The sequence below is a fragment of the Falco cherrug genome, chromosome 2, assembly GCF_023634085.1.
Source record: "Falco cherrug isolate bFalChe1 chromosome 2, bFalChe1.pri, whole genome shotgun sequence".
In the NCBI taxonomy this organism is placed as follows: Eukaryota; Metazoa; Chordata; class Aves; order Falconiformes; family Falconidae; genus Falco; species Falco cherrug.
Window position 1 is genome coordinate 78494825 of NC_073698.1, and position 24987 is coordinate 78519811.

Here is a 24987-nt window from a genome sequence, read left to right on the forward strand (position 1 = left end):
CATGATTAGACTTTCCTCCTACTCACCACGATCCACTCTTGTTCCCCAGGCTATAAACTACCTGTCTCTCTTCCCCCAGGTGACAAGCTGCTTCATTTAAGTGTAACTTTCTCTGCCATCCTACCTTTCTCTACCATCCTGTCTTCTCCACAGATACCAAATACCTTTTCTTTAAACAAAGGCCTAATTGATACATAACTGATTAACAACTGAACATTTGTTCTCAGCTTGTATTTAGCTCTGAAAATTGCTGCTTCTATTTCAGACCTGAACAATGGTTTGCATACCTGAAAGTTTGTCTGATATTTCCAGCAATACCAGCTGATCCAATAAAACATACTACCTCTACTACAAACTTTCTCCAGCCTACGCATACACACTGATAGCTGTGTATTTCTGTCATCCCACCTACTGGGACTTCAGGAGGACAGTATGCAAATCCTAGCTGACCTTCCTGAACTGCTGTTGGGAAAAACTGGAGAAAGAAAGAGAAGCCAAGCTGAGCCCACACGAACATGTCTGCACCACAGCTCCACAGCTAGTGGAAAAGATTGCCGTGTTGCTGTGACGGTGGGATTTGACAGGAGTGCTCTGAATTGCTGCAGTCTGTAGCTGTGCAAGAGATTCCTGCACTCCTGCCCTGGGAAATTCAGTTTTCTCTTATCCGTTCCTCATCCGGCTCCAGATCTGTTCTTTGGGAGGCGCAGGTTGGTAACAACTCCTTTACGTTATCCTAAAAATCATGGATTATTTATGATAGATTAGCACAGATAGTTATTGAAATGAATACGGATATTGGCTGGCTCAGAGGAATATTGCAGTAGGCTATTCCTCTTCAGCTCAGAGAATTAATGTCTGGGAGCTTCCAGTATCATTTGGCATTAGCTCTCATAGCAGAACTCACGTCACACAGATGTTATTTATATTGTTTATTTTCTACTGTGGTATGATCACTCCCTCAAATGAGGCTTACTCTAAGTGCCTTTAAAAAAAAATCATGTTCCAGCAAAACAGTTTGTTTTTATTTGGGGAAAGAATGCCAGAATCCAGGGAAGACAATGCTAAGATGTTTTTATTAGAGAAGCCAACCAGATCCATCTCAGTTCTGCCTCTATCTCATTACCTTCCCATCACAAAAAGCCCAGAGGCTGCTCTGACCTTGGATCAGCTCATCTGTGCTATTGATCCCCTTAGTCCCAATGACTTTCCAGTCAGATACTGATGCTGTGGTCTCAGCTCTGCTCACTTGGACCACGTGTTCATGCACCCTGGGTCTCTCTGCTGCAAACATCAGTGTTGCTACCACCCATTTTAGACCTACTGTGAAAGGACAAAGGGACACTCATGGTCAAACCACCTGCCCTATGGCTGACAGTCTTCAGAGAAGGTAGCAGACTGCATTTTTCTTTCCCAGTGAAGTGCTACAAGCTACCAGATCCTGGGACTGTTCCATACCACTCTCCAGAGACACAGTTTCATCTAGATGTCACCCTACTGCCCTTCCCAACGACAGGCAGCAACCCCCCCTAATGAGGCAATACATTTATTTGGTTTTACTATGAAGCCATATAATTTGTTAAAATTAACATTATGCCCTTTGAGTTTGTCTTAGCACTTTCCTTGCATGTTGCAGCACCTATGCAGAAGACAATATTCTTCATGATGATTGCTGGTCCACACTGAAGGAGTGGTGGAGCAGCAATCCCTGCTTGAAAATTAGCCTTATGTACTCTGGATTGTGTTATTTTTCGGTATAGGGCAGTTAAGATACACTCAAACCATGCAAAACAGAGACTGTTCTGTTAAAATACAAGCAAATTTAGCAGCCATTTTTGTGGAGATCTGCATATTGGAAATTTGAAAGGCTGCTCTCTGATCCTTGTTAAGATCTACATTATCCACCAGGCCCTTTGGTGCTGTTTGTGAGGAGGTGGTACCTCGGCCTGAGCTCAGAAAAGACCTGAAATCTGATCACTGCTTCATAGTTTCCATTTGTGAAATGAACAAATGAAAGCAGAGAAAGAGAGAGGCAGCATCTATGCCAAGCCGTCAAAATTCACTGGGGAAGCATCCGAGCTGGCAGAGGAACTGTTACTTTCCCGTACCTCTCTTACCCATTGCCAGAGGAGGGGACAAACAGAGGGGAGTGACAAGGATGGGACTGCTGATCACCAGGAGTCCTCACACCCACTAGCAGGACAATGTGCTTCTCCCTGCATGGAACCGAGCAATATACTTTGAAGAATAGCTGTAACTGCAACACAGGTTAAAATAAAATTAACCCTTTTTTCCTAAAATGATAATGTGGTTGTTATACCATGGATTCTGTCATACTGGGGCTATATCTGAATTATGTAATGCTTTAAAACATGAGGCAAGGTTTTTGCTATGGCACTGTGCTCCTGTGGTGCAGCGTCATAGTGTTTTGGTGAAAAAGCATCACCTGAGTATAACCTACTGAAATATCAGCAATATGAACATAAGACCTAATTATTGATTCCCTTTCACCTTAAGATCCTGAAAAGAAATGTGACATTCTATATTGTATTGTGCAACCAAATTTGAGGAAATTTTATAAATTTGCATTAAATCACAAGTCAAGATTCTGTTCCCTTTGTTCATGCAACATCTTTGCTGATTTCAGTGGGGTAAGTCTATTTTAAAATTAAAAGGAATTTCTTATTTGGTATTACTGTCCAGAGTTACAAATAAACATATTCCTTCCAAGGCTGCCATATTTTACATTTTTTTTTCCAGATTAGCTGTGTGTATTAAATGTGTTTATAAGATGCATATACTAAAGAGGATGGAACATTGGGAGGTGCAAGGGCTGGAAAGTACAAGGTAAAGGAGGAGGAAGATGCTGTGGCAGCACACACATATTTCCACTGCTCTGAGCTGATACCTAATAGCTGAGGTCTTGGGAGATCTAATGAAATGGCTTAGCTTCCATATGCAATTTTGATAGCATTCTTAAGAAGCTTGTCAGCGCCCTGAGTATGCCAACAGCCTCCATAGCCATCTCTGTAATCCTCCTCTGCAGCCTCTTCCACCCCACGCATCTAAGGGTTGAGCTGCCTGTGTTTGAGGTCTGCTCAAATATGGTGATGCTGGGTAACCTTCCATCACGCTTCTGTGAAAACAGCTAAACTGTGGGAAAGAGCAGTAAGAAGCCTCATCGGGGGCCTCTGCTCGTGTACCCTGTGCCCTCTGGCTTGGGAACTCAGTTACCCACCCTGCAAGCAGGCACACTGCCCAGACCTTGCACCTCACTGGCCCTGCCCTGGCTTCACTTGGTGGCTGGAGCTTGAATCTGCCTGCTGCTACGGCCCTGTGTGGTCACCAGGACTTTTGGCTGACCTAGTGATGGTCCCTGGAGCTGCTCTGCTCTTTTCCCTGTGTCCCATGGAGATGGGTTCTCAAGGCAAGGGTCACTGTCTGCTGGAGCAGCCCCACACTGCTGCTGCCAGTGCGGTGCACTGCTGCTGGGCCCTTTCTGAGCTGCATAGAAGTTCTCAGTCTCCTGGTAAACAGCTGTAGGGATTCCTCAGGTTGTAAAAAAGATTATTTTGAGAGCAGATTTAGGAAGTTGTTTTTACAGACATCACAAACTAAGCAGCTAGTACACCTTCTGCAGTTTCCCACTGGTTGCACGTTATGCCGAGGAGCCCCTGTTCACACATTCAGGAACAGAGTTACTTCCAGATAGAAGTGCAGTCCTGCCATGAGGCAGTGAGGCACAGCGTGGCCCTTGGTCGGTCCTGCCGCTGAGGCTCTTTCTGCAATGACCACAGCACTGCCGATGCCCTGCGCCGTTCCCAGGGCACAGGTCCTTTACTCAAACGGAGGAGCCAGGCAGCTGCTCACTTTGCCACATAACACGGGCACACAAAGAGTCCATCGGGTGGTCATACAGGGAAGAAGGAGACAAGCCATTTGTCCTCATTAACCTGGGCCCACTGAGCAACCTGTGTGTATTGGTACAGGAAGGCCAGAGCCACTCAGTCCTGTCGCACTGTGGTACTGCCCCTAATCTTTAGATGCCTAAAGAAAATTGCTTCTGTGTCCAGAAACCTTTCCAGTGCAACTGCTTTCCTGCTGAGTAGCTGCGGCAAAGTCACCTCTGAACTACGCATACCCAAGCTGCGCCACTGCAGCATGCTTTATTTCCCTCCAGAAAAGTTTTCATTTCCCCCTTTTTTTTGCAGATGCTTCTTTTCTCCCCCTCTGCCCTCAGTTTGTTGTCACCTCATAGCTTTACTTGTTTAATGAGGAACCCAAATGCCTCAGAGCAATTACCTTGACTCCTCAGCTGGCTGTGAAGCTCCGTGAGCAGCTGCATGGCACTGCAGAAATAATAAGGAATTCTATATCCCTTGGACCTCAGTGGCCAGACTGCTGACAAATTTTGCCCTGCATTGCAGATGTGATTCAGTTATTGCAATGAACCCAATCAGAAATAATTAATGCAGACTTTCTAATGCATATTGTTAAGATTATCCACCAAACCAGCGAGGTTTTCTTTTCTCTCTTGCTATATTGCTACCCTCAGCAGCTTCATAGCTAATAAGTTACAAAGCCTTGGTTTCCTTAATTTCAACTGCTAATCCCTTTTGATAGGGCAGAGGTAGATACAATTAATGTCAGATGATTATGAAGTCATTAATGGTGCTCTGAAATGGAAACTGTAAGAAGAGCCATGAGCTATGGTTACCAGTGTTACATTACTTAAGTCACTCCTTTGCTTGTATTTGTTAATTTTGCCACTGGGTAAGATTTGCCCAGACACCTATGTCCTTTGTGCTCTTTGCAGCTGCTTCATGATAAAAGTTCACAGTGGGCAAGTGAATGACAGTGTGTGTAATCTCTCATTTTCTGCGTGTTTATCTTCCAGGGAAGCACTGCCTTCAGACACACTCGTGGGTCATTGACCAAGTTAATTCAAAACGTCAACTGAACCGCCTGTAATTGCAACGATTTACATGTAAGTGCTAGGCTGTAGCTATACTGGTTTTCCTACCGCAGGTGCACAGTGCAGAGTATTCAGCTCACGCTGCCTGAGTTGATGTTATGCTGGAGACCTCATAGGTAAGAGTTCACTGAACTCAGTTTGCTCCATTTGCTGTGTTTTCTGCTTCGCAAACACAGTTGTCGAAGGAATGTAACTGCTTGCACAGGGTTGTTGGTTTTTCACTGTCAAGGAGCAAGAGGACTTTATGAAGGTTTAAAGATCTAACTAAAAGGTCAATTGGTATAATCAACAATTCTAGTAATAAATCTACTATCATGCTTTCATTTCATTACCAAATTAATGATTCCTTCCCCTGGGTTAGAGTTGGCATTTCAGTGTGCAGGGCATGGTGATTCTCAATAGCCAGGTACATTTTTTAATGCACTTTATGGCCAAGATCATTTATAACACAAAAACTCCAAAGGACATAATGGTTACTTTGTTCTGAAGGCATCAGTCATGACCTCCTTTTAGAAATGTGTACAATGGAACAAGGGGAATAAACATCTAATATGGAAATAGGCTTGAGTTGGGATGTTTATGTGCTTGCACATCTTTTTGCATATTAACTGAAACTAGCAGGAAATACATTCTGTCAATGCTTTTGGTCACAGTCCAAAATAGTTGTCCCTCTTTTGCAGCAGTGAGGGAGGAGGGAGAACAGGGACAGGGAGGGAAAGACACACTTCAGCAGCAGAAAGCAGAAAGAAGCTGATTCTTATGTCTTTTCTGCTGTTGTAAACCAAACCTCATTCATTTGAAATTATTTTGTTTAAAGACGCTACATTAAAGATTCTATGGAATGACTGAGACAAGATACTGGCCTGTTGTGCTAACAGCTCTCCCAAGGCTCAAATCATACACTACTTGTTTTCCAGTTTTGTGCTAATCGTAATTGCCTTTTCCCACTGAACCCCGGGTATTGCTGATATATGGTGCATAGGTTAGGGACAGTATTTTGCCACTGCTTTTTAATACTGAATGTAAATGTAGTCTAAGCAGATAAGTAGCAAACTGTTTACAGATGCAGTACCAAGAGGGTAATTAACCATCCTGCTTAATGAGGTATTAGTGAGTATTACTCAAGAGCTTGAGGATATGCATACAATAGGCTTTCACCTACTTCTCACTCCTTGCCCTGATCAGTGCCTCATCAAACAGAGCTCTCAAGAACAAACCAACAGAAAGTCCCATTAGGAAGGAAAGCATCAGAATTCATTAAAGATTCCCCAGACATCCATACAGACTAGTGCAGGACTGGCAGGGTTTTCCTCCTGCATCAGGGTAAGGAGGTCCAACATGAGGCAGCCCTTGCCCTCAGGCCTTGTATTTGGAGGTTTTCTGCCTCCCAGGAGGGCTGGGCATACCTCAAAGCCCAAGCAGTGCTGTGGCCCCTGGAGAAGCACCACCAAGAGACATGTGCAGGGGCAGATTGGCACAGCCATGTTCTGATATAACTCTACAGCCAAGTAACTACATAGGCTGGCTCTGTACCCAAGGAACAGCAGCAGGAACCCTCACAGTGTGTATTAGGACTGCTGAAATATTACTGCAAATACAGAAAAAGTGGTAGAGATCGGAACTACAGGGAGTTTGTTGTACACATTGAAGCCCTCTTTACTCATCTGAAATTTGTATGAAAATAGTTTCACATATCTAATTCCTTGCTACCTGGCAACATAATAATGTATTATTGACAAAGCTAATACACACAAAACAAACAAAAAAATTCCAGACTCTTCAGAATCCCTTACACATGGTGTCCAGAAGTTTGTATCAAATGGTTACACTACATTTCCTTATGTGGGCTGTATTTCATTGCTGTTGCTGGGGCAACATAAGGATCTCACTGATGCTGGCCCTGCACTGAGCTGGGGAACCTGACAACCTCCAGAGGTCCCTCCTGACCTAAATTATTCTTTGACTCTATGAAACTGTTTGAAATATGAAGCAAGGTAGATGAATGCTCAACAAAATGGCAACATCTTCTGTAAAAGGAGCTAGAAAGTTTTTGGCCTTTCCTGGGTAAGAGCTATGTTATTTAATACCCTTCCCTTCCTCAATATCAGGTGAACTCATCTGTTTACAGTTGCATAACATCATTAAAGTTTCAGCTTCTGAAACTTTAAATACAAAGAGATGATAAACTAAATATTTAAGAGAACCTGGGTTTAGATTACACTGACCTTCAAAAAGTCCTTAGAGTATTTTATGTGAATGAACATACTTATTATTCATAAAAACAAAATGCCTGAAAAAAAGTTAATCCATGACTACTACTGAATTTTGCAGCTGAGATCAGAGCTAGTTAGTCCATTAGAGCCATAGCCAGTGCTCCATCATGCTGCCAAGGCCACTGTAGTGCCTGAACTGCTTCTAATTGGCTCCAAACCATTTTCTTTCTGATCATTTGAGGGAGTAACTTGCATTTTAAAGAGGGAAGATAAGTTGTAGAAGCACATAGTGCCAGACACTCAGCCTGTGAATTTGGAATTGGGGGATCACAAAACTTGACCTTGTTACACCACCACAACCACCACCACCACCCCACCTTGCCATCCATAGAAGACTATAATCTTTTAGGGGAAGGGTTTCTGTGCCAGCCTTTAAGGATATATCTGCAATGGCTAAAAAATAGCATCGGGTGCTTTCCCTAATCTAACAAGAAAGCTAAAGAAGAGGGAGGAGGGGAGAGAGAGAGATGCTCTGCTAGGACACAAATCAGGTTGGTCAGTTATGTCCTGAAATTCCCTCAGGGGAAACTTGTCCTTTCATGGTCCACAGAGAGAACCCTAAGAGCCCAGCCCTTCCAAGCTCACCTTCTGATGGTGGTTTGGAAATATGGCCACGGAAAACTCTGTGCTGAATAAAACAGCACTGCAGTGAGTCAGGACAGAGAACCAAGTCTCTTTTGTGTTCGTGAATCTATTTTAGAGTTTTGTTGACCTTTACAAGAACCTTTACTTAATAACACCTCAATTAAAGATAATGGGTCAAAGAGGGAGCACTTTCTAGCAAGGATATAGGGTGGGCAGGGACCTCAGAAAAGTCATCAACTATTAAGCTGAAATGTCACTGTTAAACCATAGGAAATAGCTAAATGAGGTGTTATTATTTGTAACACAGACATTGTAGACGAAAGATGAAGGAAACAGAACTAAGCATTTTTTTCTGTTAAAACTGAGGTGCTTTTAATGAGGGGTCATCCATTCCCATCAGTCAGCTGAGAGCTGCTTTTATTTCCATCTCCATTTTATCATTTCTTAACAAAAAATATGCAAATAATTTCATTTTAAAAGATTCTGCCAAATTAGCCATACCTATTCATCAGCTTAGGCTCTTATATGCTGAACACAATTAGCTGGTTTTTTTCCTTGCATACTTTATGTGTCCTTTCTTTTCCATGCCGCATACTCCTCTTGGCAAACTAACCATTGCTAAAAGGAGAGATTTAACTCAGTGTCACAGAATGGGCTGTGCTAAAGTGGCTGGTTTGGGGTCTCAGCACGCCCATTACTAAGTGGGTATTTCTAGAAGCCAGCACAAACTGTCTCAGTCTGTTGTTGCGCTTCATGGCTCAGAAATTAAAAAGTGCTGATCTCATGTTTTCCTTAACAAAAGAGACCAGCTTAATTGAATTGACAAGTTCAGTTTCTGAATGTTAAGTAAATACCTTTACCTTGATAAGTAGAAGAGATCCCAGTTTGTGAATAAACTAAATGTAGGAAATAGGCCTAGAAGGGCCCTCTGGAAGTATTAGTATATATTGTGCTTCCTACGTCCAGCCAACATTGTATGTAATGCTAATTCTAACCAGCTTCATTTAAAAACCAGGTAGGTAAGAGTCAAAAGTCCCCAGAACCTGAGGCTGAGAACTCCAAAGCTTCACGGATCAATCCATAAATATATGTTAAACAAGAAATTTAGCAATAGAGACAAATCCTCCTTTTTGTTGACCTTTCTGTGTGTTAGTCCTAACATTTATTGACCTTTCTATGTGTTAGTCCTAACATTGATAAGCTTTTCCCTCTCCAGCTAACTGCTTGGTCTTGATCCGTGCCCTAACTTAGTCCACCCTGCACAGCAGAGGCAGGCTTCTGCCCTCTGGGAAACTGGAGAGCCCCAACACGCATTTTCATGAGGGAAGAGCAGAGATGAAGTTTGTTCACACTGGTGTCCTCATTTTGGCAGCTGCTAATTACAGATCGCTTGACCTGGTGACTTTAACTTCCTTTTACTGGAATATGTTATGTGTAATTGCTATCAAGACAGCACTAAAAAGGTTGCTGGGGTAAATGGAAAAAAAGGGTCTGAATGTCTTAACTTTTTATTTTTTCCTGTAAAATGTCTGGCAAAATTTGCAGCGCTGTGACACAAAGATCAGAGGTTGTTTTGAAGCCTCTGCTCTGACTAAAGATGAAAAGCAAACAGGACAGAAACTCTTCTGAACTTCAGCCTTGTGCTGTTACAGAGACCAAGAAAAAAAAAAATCCAGCAGCTCCAGCAGTCCCAGCAGCACTGCCAGGTGGTGCACAGTGGAAGGGCTCTTATAGCACTACCCTTCGTTTTTGGTCAAACCAGCTTTCTGCAGGTGGAGTGGGAGAGAAAACTGTGATCCCTGAGTTGCGTGCAGAGGTTAATACTGGCAGTGATGTTATCTTTGCAGTACACTTCAAGCCTTTTGAAGCCGGCAGCCTTCTAGATCTAGTCTCTGAGCTGAATAAGGGATTTAGGGAGTACACAAAGGGGAAAATGCTCCCTGACCCCTGTGCAATGGTCAAGAGCTAATGAGACTCCTAGAAGTCTTATTTCACCCTGACATATGCTACACACATACATTCATACATACATACATATATATATGCAACACCTAATGCTCTCAGCTTGTACTGGAAAGAAATAATTTCTGTAAGATGCCACTGAGAATTTTGGGGCAAAGAGTTTGACTTTTCCTTTCTCTCATCCAAAGTACACAGAAAGAGAGGCTAGGTACAGAGAATTTAGCCTTAACCTTATTTTCCCCAAAGTCACTGCAGTAAGGGAAAGAGTATACCTTAAACTTCCTTATCTCTCCATTCTGCAAGTTATAATTGTTGTGGATCCTTTTAATCACATAAATTCCTTTGTCTATACAGAGATTGAAAATTGTTAACTGATAATTATTATGTCTCTTTACCTTTTTAGTAAAAAGTTAACTGCCATGGGTAAGTGTCAAGTAACATCTGAATACATTTTCACATCCTCTGGCTTCTGCAAAACAGAGCCAGACAGAGTCAAAACCCACAACATTCTTCAGGGTTTGAAAGGTTTAGGGAATTAAGCTTAAACTGAAAATGGCTCTCTACACCAAAGTTAAGGACACATCTCTGGATTACATCCTTCAAAATTCTTTGGCCAGACTGAAGAATCGACACTTATATTTGGGTGATTATTTTTTTTTAAGATAGAAGATGACTCATACTGTACAGTAAGTCATGTCATGCAACTCTCTTGAGAAAAGACTCAATTTTTCCAAATTATATTTGGTATTTTTGTGACACCAACCACAATAAGATTTTGTTGGAACCATTGACTTATTCCTCTTGCATGGGAGCAAAGGTTATTGTAAAAAAGGCCCTAAGGCCCAGATCTTCAAATGTATTTTATTGTTTAACTACCCAAAGCCATTAGCTTCTTAATTAAAAGGTAAAAGGGCATACTAATGTGAGGTAAACCTGTGGAAACTGTCTTTTTTTTACATTTTAAATTTTTTACTTGGGCAAATTAGCTGATATGCATGATATGACCAGTCATACATCATAGAGTGTCTAGGGCTATGCTGGTTAAATCAAGAAGCAAACCAAAGCCTATAATTACAGCATATTCTCTGTAATTAAGGTCATGTTGCAGATCCCCTTCTATTTTCCAGTACTCAAAGGCACACAGCCTTTCTGAAATGAAAGCTTTCTGTTTGAAATCAATGTCCTTGATTTCAGCCACAACACGGACTTTTTTTTTTCCCTGAAAGTTTCTGTGAAATTGTTCCTTCTCTTTAAAAATTCATAGAGCATAAAACTAGCAAGAGGTATAGGTTTCACTTCAGCGTACCAATCTCAAGTGCTGGGAAACTTCAGTTTTCGAAGTCACAGTCAAAATCCAAATATATTCAACCAGAGTGGCTCTGCTCTGATGTAATATGGAACCCCTTCGAAGGCACAGCCATATTTTGATTTTGTTCTTTTTGGGTTTGATATGATCTGAATCAAATTTTAACTGAAAAATATAGCAACCTAAGTATCTTCTGCACTCTGTGTTACTGTCTTTTCTGGATTGATTCTGCAGATAACCATACTTCTAATAAAACCATTTCGCTTAGTAGGCACCTTCAACTAAAGCAAGACTGTGCAGGTGTGTGCCATTGCCAATTACAATTAGCAAATTTGTTCCATATATGCAACACATGGTTCTTCAGTTATGGATCGGTCAGTCTTCAGAGAAGAGCCATCGTTAGTCCCCTTACACAGGTGAAACTCCTCGCAAGCCTGTGAGCCTTTCTGTTTTGAGATCCAGCTCAGATGCTCTCTGCTGAGTCTTTCAGGTAAGTGGGAGTAAAATTGCAGTCATATGCTAGCAGACAAGATTGAACACATAGCGCGGTGCAGACATAATGAACAAGAAGGTGGTATTTTAATAGTCAATTTTCAGAATATAATGGCACTTGAAAACAGATTACCTTAGAACATTTTCTCTATTTAGAGGTGTCACTACTTATCTGTGCACTTAAGTAAAAGCTGATCTTTGGGGCACCTTTAAATTACAGGGTTGCCATAGGTTAGAAAAGCTGCCAGCGAAAGGATACCTCAAAACTAAAACCTGGTGCCATCAGACAGCGTAAATGACAGACTATAAATAAAACAAATATTACAGTTATTTTTATTCTAAGATCCTTCTGAAAAGTTCAAGTTGCTGCTGCATTTCCAGAACTCAAGATATGTCAAACTAAGCTGGCTCACAGATGAAAATATCAGAGCTCAAGCTGCATCCAAGATTAGGGGGTATCTGTGCGCCTGTACGTTCAAGAGTTTCTAAATGCAGCAGGTCCACACTGAGAAGTAGGAAAGGCACATAGCATTTCATCCCACAGTTTATGTTTAGATTTCTTTGGCTGGCAATGGAAGTTTTCTCCACTGCACACTATGCAAACCTGGGAGGCAGGGAACAAGATTTGTTCAGAGGGAGAGAGAACAGGTGCATCTCTGTGGTCATGGGCTTTCACTGGGGAGAGGGGAGTCTTGTGCTCATTCAGGAACCTGTCTGAGGGCAGCTTCTGCATCTTATGCTGTGACTGCGTGCTACAAAATATGCAGGTTGTCCTCAGAGCAGAGAGTCATTGCGTGAAGGGCAGTGCTATTGCCATCAGCTTCATTGCTCTAGAAGAAGAGACCATGCCCAATGCTGTATTTGAAAAGAGCGGCACCTGGCTGTGAACGCAAATCTAATACAGGGCCCCAAGAAGGGAGGGTTTTCCACCCACTTCTACTTCTTCCACTAGCTAATCCAGGCAGCTCATTCCTCAAAATGCCGGCTCACATCAATCCTGCCCACAGGTACTGAACTGGGACCACAGGGATGTCCTGCAGTGGGTGGAGCCGAGTACCATGGGACCTCTGGGCTTCCCCAGACACAGCTTGGTGTGCTCTCCAGTGTGCCTCTCTTGGAAGCTGTGAACTCCACAAAGCAGGTCAGAAAACAAAAACGTCGCATATTCCCCTGCTGAATCTAGTGCAAAGAGCCTTCTCTGCTAACATGTTTCTCTGTGCACAGCAGAGTGCACAGCCTGAATTATCACCATGAGATTTTCTACTTGAATTTCACACGTTTAATTTGCTGATGAAGAAGAGAGACCAATATGACTCCTATCAGTGTCAATGGGAACTGAAAAGATTTTCTCTCAGCGGTCTGTATCACTTACCATTGACTGTGAGCCCTTTGTTCAGAAATACTCCTTTAATAGTTTGTGTTAGCATTGTGCCTTGTACCCATTAACTGAAAGACCAGTGCCACTCCTGTCAGAATACAAATAACACAATGTACGCACAATTACTTTTCACTGGAAAATGTTGTCACATAGTACATAGCTTGTTCAGGGGTAAACTTCATCGTATTTACTTTAGGTCCTTATACCATATTTACAGTCCTGAAGCTACTCATGTCATCAACTCTCACCATGCTTATTGCCTGCTTGGTCCACTCACAACAAAAGCTGGAACAATTACCAATTTTTGAAAAATGCCAAATGCCCATGGAGGTCCTGGGAATAATAGTACAATGAAAAAGGACCAAAGATGATGTCTTCCCCCTCATATATTATCACTAGTTACCTGAAGAAGCCTAAAAAAAAAAAAAAAAGAAAAAAAAAGAGGGGAACCCTTGTTTAGGATTCAAATTCATAAAGAGTCCCTGCAGTGTTGAGGTCCCCAATGGTGAATGGCAGGTTTCATACTTAAGCTATATCTATAATTCATACAGCCATACAATCAATGCATTTGGTGATTCTTCTTCAACCAGCTCATGCTGTGAACTCTTTTTTTAAAGAAACTATTCACATCTGCAAACATGGCACTGGCTCAGATTAAAGAAGATCAAAGACTAGTCGGATAATGTCATAAACTGCAAATATGCCAATGTGTTTAATAGGGCAAAAGAAAGTCCTGCTACTGCTGGATCAGCCTGCCTGGGCTCACATAATGCTGCCAACTCCCTACTTCCCTGGAAGACCTCAGATATCCTCACTCCAAATCAAGACCGTGAAAGTTCCGGTGGCTGGCTTAGGCTAGCTCAGACATCAGTGTCTGAGAAGTGGCTATTACCTTGTCAGGAGCCAGCAGGCTTCTCCAAACAAGGGATAAATCACAATTTAGCATTTTATTCCTGCCCAGAAGTCAGGGCAGCAAGTTTCTGAGCTGATACAATAACATGTTTATCAGTCCAAGTAAATGTATATTAACAGATTTACAAAGATAGGTAGGTTGGGTCTTTCCAACCCAGAAGCCCAAGCGAAATAAAAGGCAGTGCTCTTCTTTCTTCTTCAAAGACAAGTCATCTCCTGCAACTGAGGTCCCCAGTGCCTGTTTTCAACTAGTGCCCTCAGCTTCCTCTGCTTTCCTAGCACCCTGAAGGAAGCAGGAGGCAAACCATGCACCTTCTACCCTCCTGTTATCAACCCTTGCCCCAGCCTGTCCCCCTACATATTTTTCCTCCTTCTGCCTCATACCCCACATCCACAGCCCTGCGCAGGCCCTGGTAAAGTCTCTCTGCATCTTATAAGCCTCTTTCAATATGTTGAAAAGCTGCAATAAGGTCTCCCCTGAGCCTTCTCTTGGCTGAAAAGCCCCAACTTTTTCGGACTTTCTTTACAGGAAAGGTGTTCCATACCTCTGATCATATTCATGGACCTCCTCTAACAGGTTCATGTCTCTCTTGTACTGGGGACCTTAAAGCTCGATGCAGTACTCCAGGTGGGGTCTCATCAGAGTGGAGTAGAGGGGCGGAATTACCTCCCTGAGCCTGCTGACCACATTCTTTTGATGCAGCCCAGAATATGGCTGGCTTTCTGGGCTGCAAGCACATGTTGCCAGCTCACGTCCAATTTTTTATGTGCCAGTATCCCCAAGTCCTTCTCCACAGGGCTGCTCTCAATCTCTTCAAGTGTATTGATACTGGGGACTGCCCTGACACAGGTGCAGGACCTTGCACTTGGCTTTGTTGAACCTGATGAGGTTCATATAAGCCCACTCCTCAAGCCTGTCAAGGTCCCTCTGGATGGCACCCCTTCCCTCTACTGAATCAATGGCACCACTCAGCTTGATGTCATCTGCAAACTTGCTGAATGCACATTCAATCCCCCTGTCTGTGTCGTTAATGAAGATTTTAAATAGTATTGGTCCCAGTACAGACCCCTGAGGGTCATTACTCCTTGCTGGTTTCCACCCGCACGTTGAGCTGTTGACTGTTACTCTTCAGACATGGCCATCCATCCCTTATCTAACAGTCTATCCATCAAACCCACGTTTCTCTGATTTAGCAGCAAGAATATTGACCATATCAAAGGCCTTACCTAAGTCCAGGTAGATGACATCCATAGCTCTTCCCTTGTCCACTGATGCAGCCACTCCACTGCAGAAGGACACTAGATCAGCCAGGCATGATTTGCCCTTGGTGAAGCCATGTTGACTGTCTCTAATCACCTCCATGCCTTTATATTTCAACATGTCTTCCAGGAGGACCTGTTCCATAATCTTACCAGGTACAAAGGTGAGAGTGACCGGTCAGTAGTTCCCAGGATCCTCCTTTTTACCCTTTTGAAAAATGGGTGTGATGTTTCTCTTCCTCCAGTTACCAGGGACTTTGCCTGACTGCCATGCCTTTTCAAATATGATGGAGAGTGTCTTGGCAACTACATCAGCCAGTTCCCTCAGGACCCTGGGGTGCATCTTGTCAGGTCCCATGGACTTGTGTATGTTCAGGTTCTTCAGGTGGTCTTCAACCTGGTCTTTACTTTCAGTGGGAGGGACTTCATTCCTGCAGTCCCTGCCTTGAGGTTCAGGGGCTTGACAGATGTGGAAAGAGAGATTAACACTGAAAACTGAGGCAAAAAAATGTGTTGAGTACCTCAGCCTTTTCTCCATGTCAGTTGTCACCAGCTTTCCCGTTTTATTTACCAGGAGGGTAAACTTTATTTTCCTTTCCTGGCCAACAAACCTATAAAAGCACTTATTATTCTTTGCATCCCTTGCCAAATTCAGCTCCAGCTATGCCTTAGCTTTCCTGATCCCATCCCTAACATCAGGGCAGCATCCCTACATTCTTCCCATGATCCACATCCCCAGTTCCACTGCCTGTGGAGTCTTTTCATCTCGCCTGCTGGGGAGGAGTGCTGGTAAGAGCACAGGGCCAGGCAGGGGCCGGGCAGGCGTTCAGGCAGGAGCAGACTGAAAGCTGTGGTGGTGGTCACTGCAGCTGGGGTGCTCCCTGTGCCCCCCCATCACTGTGCGTCTGCTGACGGGTGGCACAGCAAAGGGACACTGTGGTGCCTGTGCCTCTGCAGCTCAGAGGGGAAAGGTCATTTCCAGAAAGGTCTTGCAAAATTTATTAAGACTGGCCCCGAACATAGGTTTTGATGAAGAGAAGAGGCTGCTGCAAGGTAGTCTTTGGAAGTGGAGAGGTTTGGCAGGCTTCTTGGGCTCTCCAAAATAATGTGTTAACTTTTATATTGATTTGAGAAAAATTTGAGGGAGTTAAATGCATTCCCAGAGCAAATTGAACCTATATTTCTTCACAGATACATGAGTCAGAGCATCTGAAATGCGTATTGCCAAATACAGTAATTGCGCTCCATCAGAAGATGGATGCTGGAGACAGCAGCACCCTTTCCAAAGTGTTATTTTAAGTATTCCTCCAGAGAAATTATCAGAAGGGCTGTTTTGCCTACACCCGCGAAAGCAGCTCGGTGAGGAAATGCTGTGTATTTTGTCAGAAATGGCCGTGAGGCTCTAGGATTGCTGCCCGCCAGTGCCGAGGAGCGGGGCCGGGTGCCGAAGGCGGCGGTGGAACTTCGTTTCCCCGACCCGCCCGCACCAGCCCGCAGCCCCAGGCGGCCCGGCCCGCACTGCGGAAGGGCAAGGGCAGCTCCCCGCCCGAGCCGGCGGCCGGGCCTGTCCCCAGCTCCCCCGCCGCCTGCCCCGGTGACGGCCCCTTCCCTCAGCCGGGCGCCCCGGGGCCACCCCAACGGGAGCGCGTCTTGTGCCGGGTGTTTGGGGACAGCAGCGGTCCCGGTGCCTGTGACCGCTCTTTCCCGAGGACGAGCGTGCGGCGCGGCTCCAGCCTCAGCACCTCCGCGCTGCCCGCTCGGCCGAGGCGGCGGGGGCCGCCGGTTGTGCGGGACGGCACCCCGGGGCCCGGGCACCGGCTGCCAGGCGGGAGCCACCGCCGCCGCCAGGGGGCGCCGCGCCCTCTCGGATGGGGGCGCGGGGGGTCGGCGCGGGCGCGGCGCTCATTGGCTGGCTGGGGCCGGGCCGGGCGCGGGGCGCCGCTTCTTAACGGGCGGCGCGGGGCGGCGGGAGCGCTGTGCCGGGGGGTGCCGCGAGCTGCGCTGCCGCGAGCCGGGCTGCCGCGCGCCATGAGCGAGGTGAGCGGGGGCGGGGGGGGGGAGCGCCGCAGCCCCCCGAAAGTGCCCCGGGAGGCCGGAGCGTGGGGAGGGCTTGGCGGGGGTGTCACCGTCCCTTTGGGGAGGGCAGGGTGCTTCTCGGGCCGGGAACCGGTGGGGCCGGCTGTCTGCCCGGCGGAGCTGGCGCTCCTGGGGGGCGTCTGCTGGGTGCGGAGTCTGAAATGCGTGCAGCTTCTCTAGACCCTGCCTTCTGGCAGAGAGAGCCTCCCAGGGCCGTGTGCGCCTTCAGAGCCTGAACTGGGGCAGTGCTTTGCCCTTGGAAGGACTGTGCACCAGTGGAGCATCATTTGTTAAAAAACCCCCAACTAATAACTTAAAGATGTATTTAATGCTTTTCTATGCAGAAGGGAGGGTTTGGTAAGTTGTTTGAAAGTTACTTGCTGGAGCTCATGGAAAAAAAAAAATGCCCTGTTTGTCGTTGGATGCTGATGTAAACTTTATAAATAGTGTCCTGGGAAAGATTATAATTAAGGAGAAATGTAAATAGTGCCAAGCATGTAAGGGTCACTTGCGTCCTTGTAGCTATAAGCCAAACATTTTCACTTGTGTCTTTTTTGCAGTGGAAAAGTTCTCAGGGGCAAAGCAGTATTCTTGTTAGAAGTGTCGTCAGGCATGTTGACAGTGTAGTCAGTCAAATCCCTGGCAGATCCCATGTTCTCCAGTGCAACTCTTTCTCTGGGAATCAGCAGAGATACCTGTACGATGCCTTACCCAGCATCTCTTTTTGGAGGCTGTTTCCTGTTACGAAAGACCTGCTGCTTCACTAGCAAACGGGTGTTTCTTTCTTAGAGGCAAGAGTAAAATTAAGAGTGACCACAAGTAAGTCTAGGCTAGTTGTGCAGGTGTGACACTCGGCTGTGGTTTTAGATGGGTTGTAAATCTGAGACAAAAAGCGGTGTAGTAGCATGGTCTCAGGTGCAGGGGTTTATGAGGAGAAGCTTACATCTTTGCTCGGAAATGGGGAAAGCAGAGGAAATCCTCTTGTGCTTTGCTGCTGCTTGAAGGGATCGTCCAGGTGTAATGCACCAGGCTCTGTCACCTCTCCTAGGCTGCTGCCTGTGTTTGTATCGACTGAGTAGAGTTCATAGTGTGGGTTTTTTTTGCAGTCACTGTCCCTTTGCCCCCAAGGCTAGCTGAAGTGTTCTTGATGCAACACTGCTATTCCACTCATTAAAGACAGCAATTTTTTTGGGGAAAAAAAGTCTTCTAGTGAGGAGTAATGATTGGGTGATACTGTACAAGGCGCTTTCTTGTTATAGCCCTGTGCTAGGTTGTATTTGTTCAGTAATTACCCCTTCACAGTTTGAACTGCTTGCCTTCGGGATTTTAAAAGTCCAGATGAATGTCAAGATCATCTCTAATGCCAGCACAGGGGTTCTCTATTCATATACATTTCCTTGTGTCTCATAGAACAGTATTCCTAGCAAATCCTCAGAGCTGAAAGATGTCTCTTTCTCGGGTGCCAGCACTTAGCCTTGTACATATGAGACTTAGTGCCATGCTCAGTGTCTTCCGTCATACTGTCATTCAACTGACAATATTGGGGAGCATCACTAACAGCTCCAATGAAGAAAAGCTTCCTTGCTGTTAGTTGCCTGTCAGCCATTAATCAAAAGTTGATACCTTTTCCAAAAGGCAGATGAAAGCCAATGGACTACCTAAAACCACATCACTGCAAAAGACTGTTTTGAGGCGAAAAACCCCACCACCAGCCAGAAAGCAAGCTCCTTAGACATGTTTGCTATATTTGGATGGGGGTTTGATGGATTTCACTTGTAATGCTGTAACTGAAAAATATTTTTATTTTCTTTGTTTTAATCTGCTAGAAAATCTGAGGACAGGGTGATTAAAAAGAGGCTCAGCTAGAGCCATCAAAAGATTATCCCAAACAGAATGGTGTTGGGAGGGTGGTAAGGTTTTTTGCTTTATGTTAACAATTGTCAGGACATGCGTGGAGCTTGAAATACGCTTGCAGAAATCTCTGAAGAGCGCTTTCATATCCCTCAAGTTATTTGCTGATACTTTCATGGATTCTTATTTTGCTGCTTCAAGCAAAATTAACTTCTTTGCTGTTCATGGGCAGTGATTACGAGTTGCCTGGTGGAGAAAGCTGAACAGGAAGCAGCCATTCATCTGACTATACTACTTTTCTGTTTTCTAGCTTATTTTTTTTTCAGGAAGGATAAAGAACTTTTCTACAGAAAACCCCTGCACTTATTCCTCTGCAATACTTGGCTGAAAATATGTTTAAGATGCTCAGTCTGCTGGGCAGGAGTCAGGTCCTGTGACTAGTTGCAGGGAATTTGAGGTTTAAGAGTTTACCTAGTAGCATTACTAAACATGGTTAGTGCTGCCTGCTGCTTGGTTTTGGTGGCAGATAAATCACTTAGCTGTATGGGGAACTTCTCAGGCATGTTACTCTATATGAAAATGCATTTTTAGGTGTTGAAGCAGCTTTTGAAAATCTGTCCTCAAATAACTGAGTAGCCTTTTCTTTAGGTCTGTAGAAGTTGTCTGTTATTTTTAATAAGCCTAGAGAGAAGAGCCATCCTGGAAAATATCAGCTGCTGTCAGTGAGCACCCATGAGATGCAGCCCTTCTTCCATTACAGATCTCTGGTCACACAGGACGAACTGGGGGAGGTAATCTTGGGTAATGGGCTTATAGACCAATGCCAAATTGCTGTTCAGCCAGTAGTTTTACCAGTGAGCCTCTAGACTCACAACTGGCATGAACTTGATTAACCACGGGGAATCCTGTGATCTTACCAGTCGCTTAGCTATCTGACACGCTGCAGATTATGTTGGGTCACGGTGATATTATTCCCCTGGCCAGAAGGTTCACAAGAAACATTTAATCACACAAACGTTTCTGACAGTCACTGCCACTTTTCCTCCTATGTTGAATGATTTAGGTTGTCATCAGGAAGTGGGTCTGGACTTGTAAACTTAAACAATATGGTGTTACAGCCCTGGATGCTGGTTCTAGTGGTTCAGGGCCGAAGCACAGGTGTAAGGAGCTGGAGCTTAAAATAGCATTAGTGGAGATTGCCTTTTTAGAGGCATTTATTTCTTCTTGGTATTTAAGGTCAGAGTGGTATTGCTGGTGTAAGGGAGGAATTTGACTTTATTATGTGTTACTCAAGTGTCTGACTTTGGGAGAGCCGTTCAGGAAACATACCTAATCAGCCCAGGCCTGAAGAACTTTCATTGGAAAAGCCCTCGCTGAGAGTCAAGTGCTGTGCTGACTGCCAGGGTGCTCATGTGCACTACCCAAGGCAGTGTCTGAGCCAGCAGCTTTATGGATTTGAGGAGCAGCCTAGCTACCAGACCGGAGGAGGAATTTCTAGCTTTCCTTTTAAAGCAGGCAACAAGCAACCTGGCACATGAAACTCATACAACAGGAGGGAGCTGTTAGAGGCTTGATTCCAGAGTGCTTAGGTCTCTTAGTTGGGGAGGCTAAGAGCTGGAGACTTGATCTCTGCATAAAAATAGGGGTTTGTGTTAGGTTTTGAATACAAAGAACACCAGGTCCTGTTTCTTTGAGCTATGGCAAGCTCTTTCTCTTTGCTTATGATGCCTCTAGGCCCTTGAATCCTGCAGCAACTGCTGTGGGGTGTCCACCTTCAAAAGGATCATGAAGGGTGCTTGTGTGCCCCGTAACAGGGGTGTGCAGGGCATTCACGGGGGTTGAACTGTCACGTGGGGTATGCTCATCCAGATAGCTCTCCTCTGCAACCTGGAGTACTGAACCTTTGTTCTGGAGCTCAGGTCATCTTCAGTGGGAGGTACCCAGGCTGCCAACTCTGCAAAGATGGAGGCTTCATTGGAAAGTTGACATAGTCTAGTACTGGGGTCAAAGGTATTTTTATGCAAATTGAGCTTGATCAGTCCTCAAGGTGTAAGACTCTAATCACCAAGGCAGTTCCTGCTGTGGCTGTTTTAAAAACTAGTAGTACCACATGATGTGGTGGTTTGGGCATGTCCCTAAGCTGGCCAAGTAACAGAGGGTGTCCTCTTACGTCCAGGTTAAGGGAGAACCTGGAACGTGTCTCTATCACTTTGGACAGGTGTATTCACCAGGAGGCTGTTGGAGAGGGAAAGGGATATGTCCAAGTGTGAAACACTAGGCATACCTGGAGGCTTGTTGGAAACTGTAGCTGCTTCAGGTAGTTAAATGGGAAAACTGGAGTTCTTTCATGGGTTGGTCTCCTGAATTCAGTTGAAACCATTCCACTGAAATTGTATTTAGGGTCTTAGAACCAGATGTATTTAAACACTGAAGTGAGGATTGTACACCAATAATCCTGATGGGACTAAATCAAAGAACTGGTATTTGTAGGGGGAAAACATACCATGTTTGTTTAGAGGAGCTCCTGTTTTCTTGCATGCTGCTTGAAGTCCTGGGGGTGTCTGGGCCAGCCAGTTGTCTTAGGGGGGCCCTTCTGGATGCATTTTTTGGGTACTGCTGTGACCCTCAACTGTTAATTATTGGCCTCATTGAGGTTATAACCACAGTAGGTACAAAACTGTATGGATCTAAAAAGTGCAGCAAGAACGTGGCAGAGTGGAGGAGGAAATTCTGCAGCTGTTGCAGGATGGGGGTGGAACAGATCAGGTACGCGAACATCAGTTTTTTAATTTTAACTCACATCTATTTATTAGCTGAGTGGTAAATTGCAGCTCAAAAGAGGAGGAAGGAGGGAGAACAATATGTTTTAGATCTGTCACTTTGCCTACTCCTTCCATCAGTGTGGTTTCAGTGGGATCAAGCATCTTCTAAAATAGCACTTACAAGTGGTGTTGGAAATTGATATTAATTTGGTGAAACTGGCAGACATGCTTTTTAGAAAGAAGCACACTGTTATTTTTTGCAATATATAGAAGGCCAAAAGATTCAAACAACGCACCACTTTATTAAAGAACAGTTAGCTTTAACAATATGCTTCAGATAACGTGGTTCCCTGTAAAAGAGTAACTTGAAGAAAAAACCTCCTGCATTCATAAACCAGGAAGACTCCAACCTTCATACTGCAGTACTTGATAATAGAATATCATTGCAGGTTGCAAAGGCTAATGTTGGTTTCCAGTCCAATATCACTAAATTTATAAAGCATTGGCAAGTTTGTAGGAGTCGCTATCCAACAGTTTCCACATCGACTAGATCATGTGCAATGATGAAGTGTAGCATACAGTAGCAGTTAACTTCAACAGGAACAGTGGTGGCCTTTTCATCAAGGGTTTCTGGGTGTTTGTTTATTAATTTGAATAAAATTTTGGATTTTTAGGCCACTATTTGCTATTGTCTGTCTTGCTTTTTTGTAGGGTTGACTTGGAAAATGTCTCTGTGTTTACACGTTTTGCCTCTTCTCTGTAACTTTGCTACAGAAGAACTTGTAGTAGAATGGCTAGGCCTAGACACTGGTGTGTAAATCATGAGACATGTGCTGCTTGGCTGAAGAGGGTTGGGAGCAGGCTGCATGCATCTGAGGAAAGCTATGTCTGTCTTCAGCCTGTCAGTTGCAACAGAGCCTTCAATTCACTGAGCTGTGTAATGCTTTCTTCTCTGCAAGGCGTAGGATATTCTAATGAAGACGAATAAAATATATTTTCCCACTTTCTTAAGAAAAGGTGTTCTGTTTCTTCAGTTGTTTGGACATTGGTTTTCTAAATAAAGATATTGTAGGTAAGTGGAAACTAGGTCAAATCATAACTAACAAATCCTTTTCCCCCTTCTTCCTCTACTTTTAATTAAGAAAATTAGTCTTTCTTTCTCTTACAGAAAGATGGAAGAGACAGACCATACAGGCTACCTTTCTCTTAAGAGGAAGATAAATAGCAACCCTGATGGAATAAACTTAGAGCAGTTGCAATTGTAAAACTTATTATTGACAGAATTTGAGGTCACAATTTATCCTCACTCTCCGTGTCTGCTCCCTCTGATACCAGACTAGTCTACTTACAGGTAAATTGGGCAAGTGTCACATAGGCCCGGTCTTTGGCTGGTGCTCTCATCTGATCGATTCATAGCAAGTAGGATATAGCCTTAATTATGTACCATCATGGAATTTGGAGGAAGAAGCAAAAGTTTAGCCAGAGAAGAAATAGCGATTGCCTGCCTACATGCCTTGAATATTAATTAGGGCTGAACTGTTTTTCCTCTTAAAAAGTATTTTACAGACACTGAATGTTCTTCCATTATTGCTTTAGTATATAGTGCGTGAAACATGACCTTAACCAGTGATGCAGCTGATACTGTGAGTACTGTGACAGTAGACAGAACGATGTTAGAGATCTCCTTTTGTTAAAGCTGAAAGTAAGAAACAAAAGAGAAAAAAAAAAAAAAACGCCAAACCTGTGAAAGGTAGTGTCCTTCTGTCTGACTCTGGAGACTTCAGAGACTCCTGGACTGAGACAGCAAGCTGGTGAAGGGTGGCACCAGATACGAGGGTTTCAGCTTCTAGTGTGTGGAGAGACAACTCTAACTATGGCAAAACATATGCGATTGTATTTTTAGTTTCTTTAACACAGTCTTAGTGTCCAAATGCCTGACAGAAAGGTCTGAACTGTTCTGTCACCAGCCTTACTTGCTGTTCTTTGGCTGGCAAGTTTAATTCTAGCAGTACTGTGGAGCCAGTTGTACTGGTAATGCCAGAAGGACTAGAAAGCTGCAATAGTAGAACCAGAGAAACCTGAACCAAATGTTCAGGTTATAATGGCTTCAACTTGGAAGGGGTATGCACTACTGTTGAAGGTCATGTTGGATCACAGCACAAGTCTCCTAAAAGTGAAGAAGAGGGGATAACTGTAGGAATCTTGGCTGGCTGTACACACTGGTGTAGATGTATTTGTAGGGATTTTGTGTACCTCTTCTGGGAATGATGGAGCACAGGTCAAAAATGCCCAAGCTAGAACTGACTAGGGCTATCCCTGGAAACAGGACAACTCCATGTTATGCTAAAGCTTGACAAGCGTTAGCAGGCTTTTCTGGAGTGAATCGGTGAGACAGCTGGAAAAGTCCTGTCAAATCTGCATCTCCCCTAGGAACTGGTAGAATTGCACATGAGAAGCAGTTTTTCACAGAAAGTGCCTTAGTTTTTGGTTTTTGTTTTGTTGTTTTTTGGTGGTTTTTTTTTTTTGGGGGGGGGGGGGGAGAGGAGGAGAACTTTAAGAAAACTAGGGATTTGCACAGCTTCAAAATCACTGGGCAGAGAGCTGGAAAGCAGACTGTACCAGTTATGAATGCCTGGGGCTGATTTCCATCTCTGTGTCTTCTGTGCCCTACAAAATAAACCTTGCTACCCACCAGGTACCACTAGTCCAGGTGCCTGGCTGTCAATCTGTCTTGGTGATGCTTTGTTTGCTATGAATATAACACTAGAGGGATAGCCAGGTATTGAAATGGTTGTTGGCAGCATTCTGACTACAGAAGATAGCCTTTTCTTTGAAATCTATCAAGAGCATAACTCCTGAATTGGTGCAAGTGTGCAAATAAGCAGATAAGGCAAAAATTAATAGATCTGAGGAATCTTTGATTTCTTGAGGATTTTGGTGATATTAAACCTTTTCCTAGTGACAGTCAGGATGTCAAGGAAGACCAGTGAGAATGTTTTTTTAGACGTAACACATTCCCGCAGGAAGTTTGACTTCAGTGAATTGCTGTTTCTGATCCAGACTTACTCAACCGATCCATCCCTGATGGGTGCTACTACCCACATACTACTGTACCTTTGCATCTATACTAAGAAGCTGTGTGTGTTTTAGCAAAGCCC

The 24987-nt window shown here is 44.2% G+C and overlaps 1 protein-coding gene across 1 annotated transcript in view; it reads left to right on the forward strand.

Annotated features, from left to right (window-relative positions):
* The first annotated feature begins 17047 nt into the window (after positions 1 to 17047).
* Positions 17048 to 24987, forward strand: part of PCP4 (Purkinje cell protein 4) — a 51928-nt gene continuing 43988 nt past the window's right edge. The window contains exon 1 of the mRNA XM_055702554.1: positions 17048 to 17177. Coding sequence (XP_055558529.1) covers positions 17169 to 17177 — 9 coding nt within the window. The 5' untranslated portion in view covers positions 17048 to 17168. The remainder of the gene's footprint in view (positions 17178 to 24987) is intronic.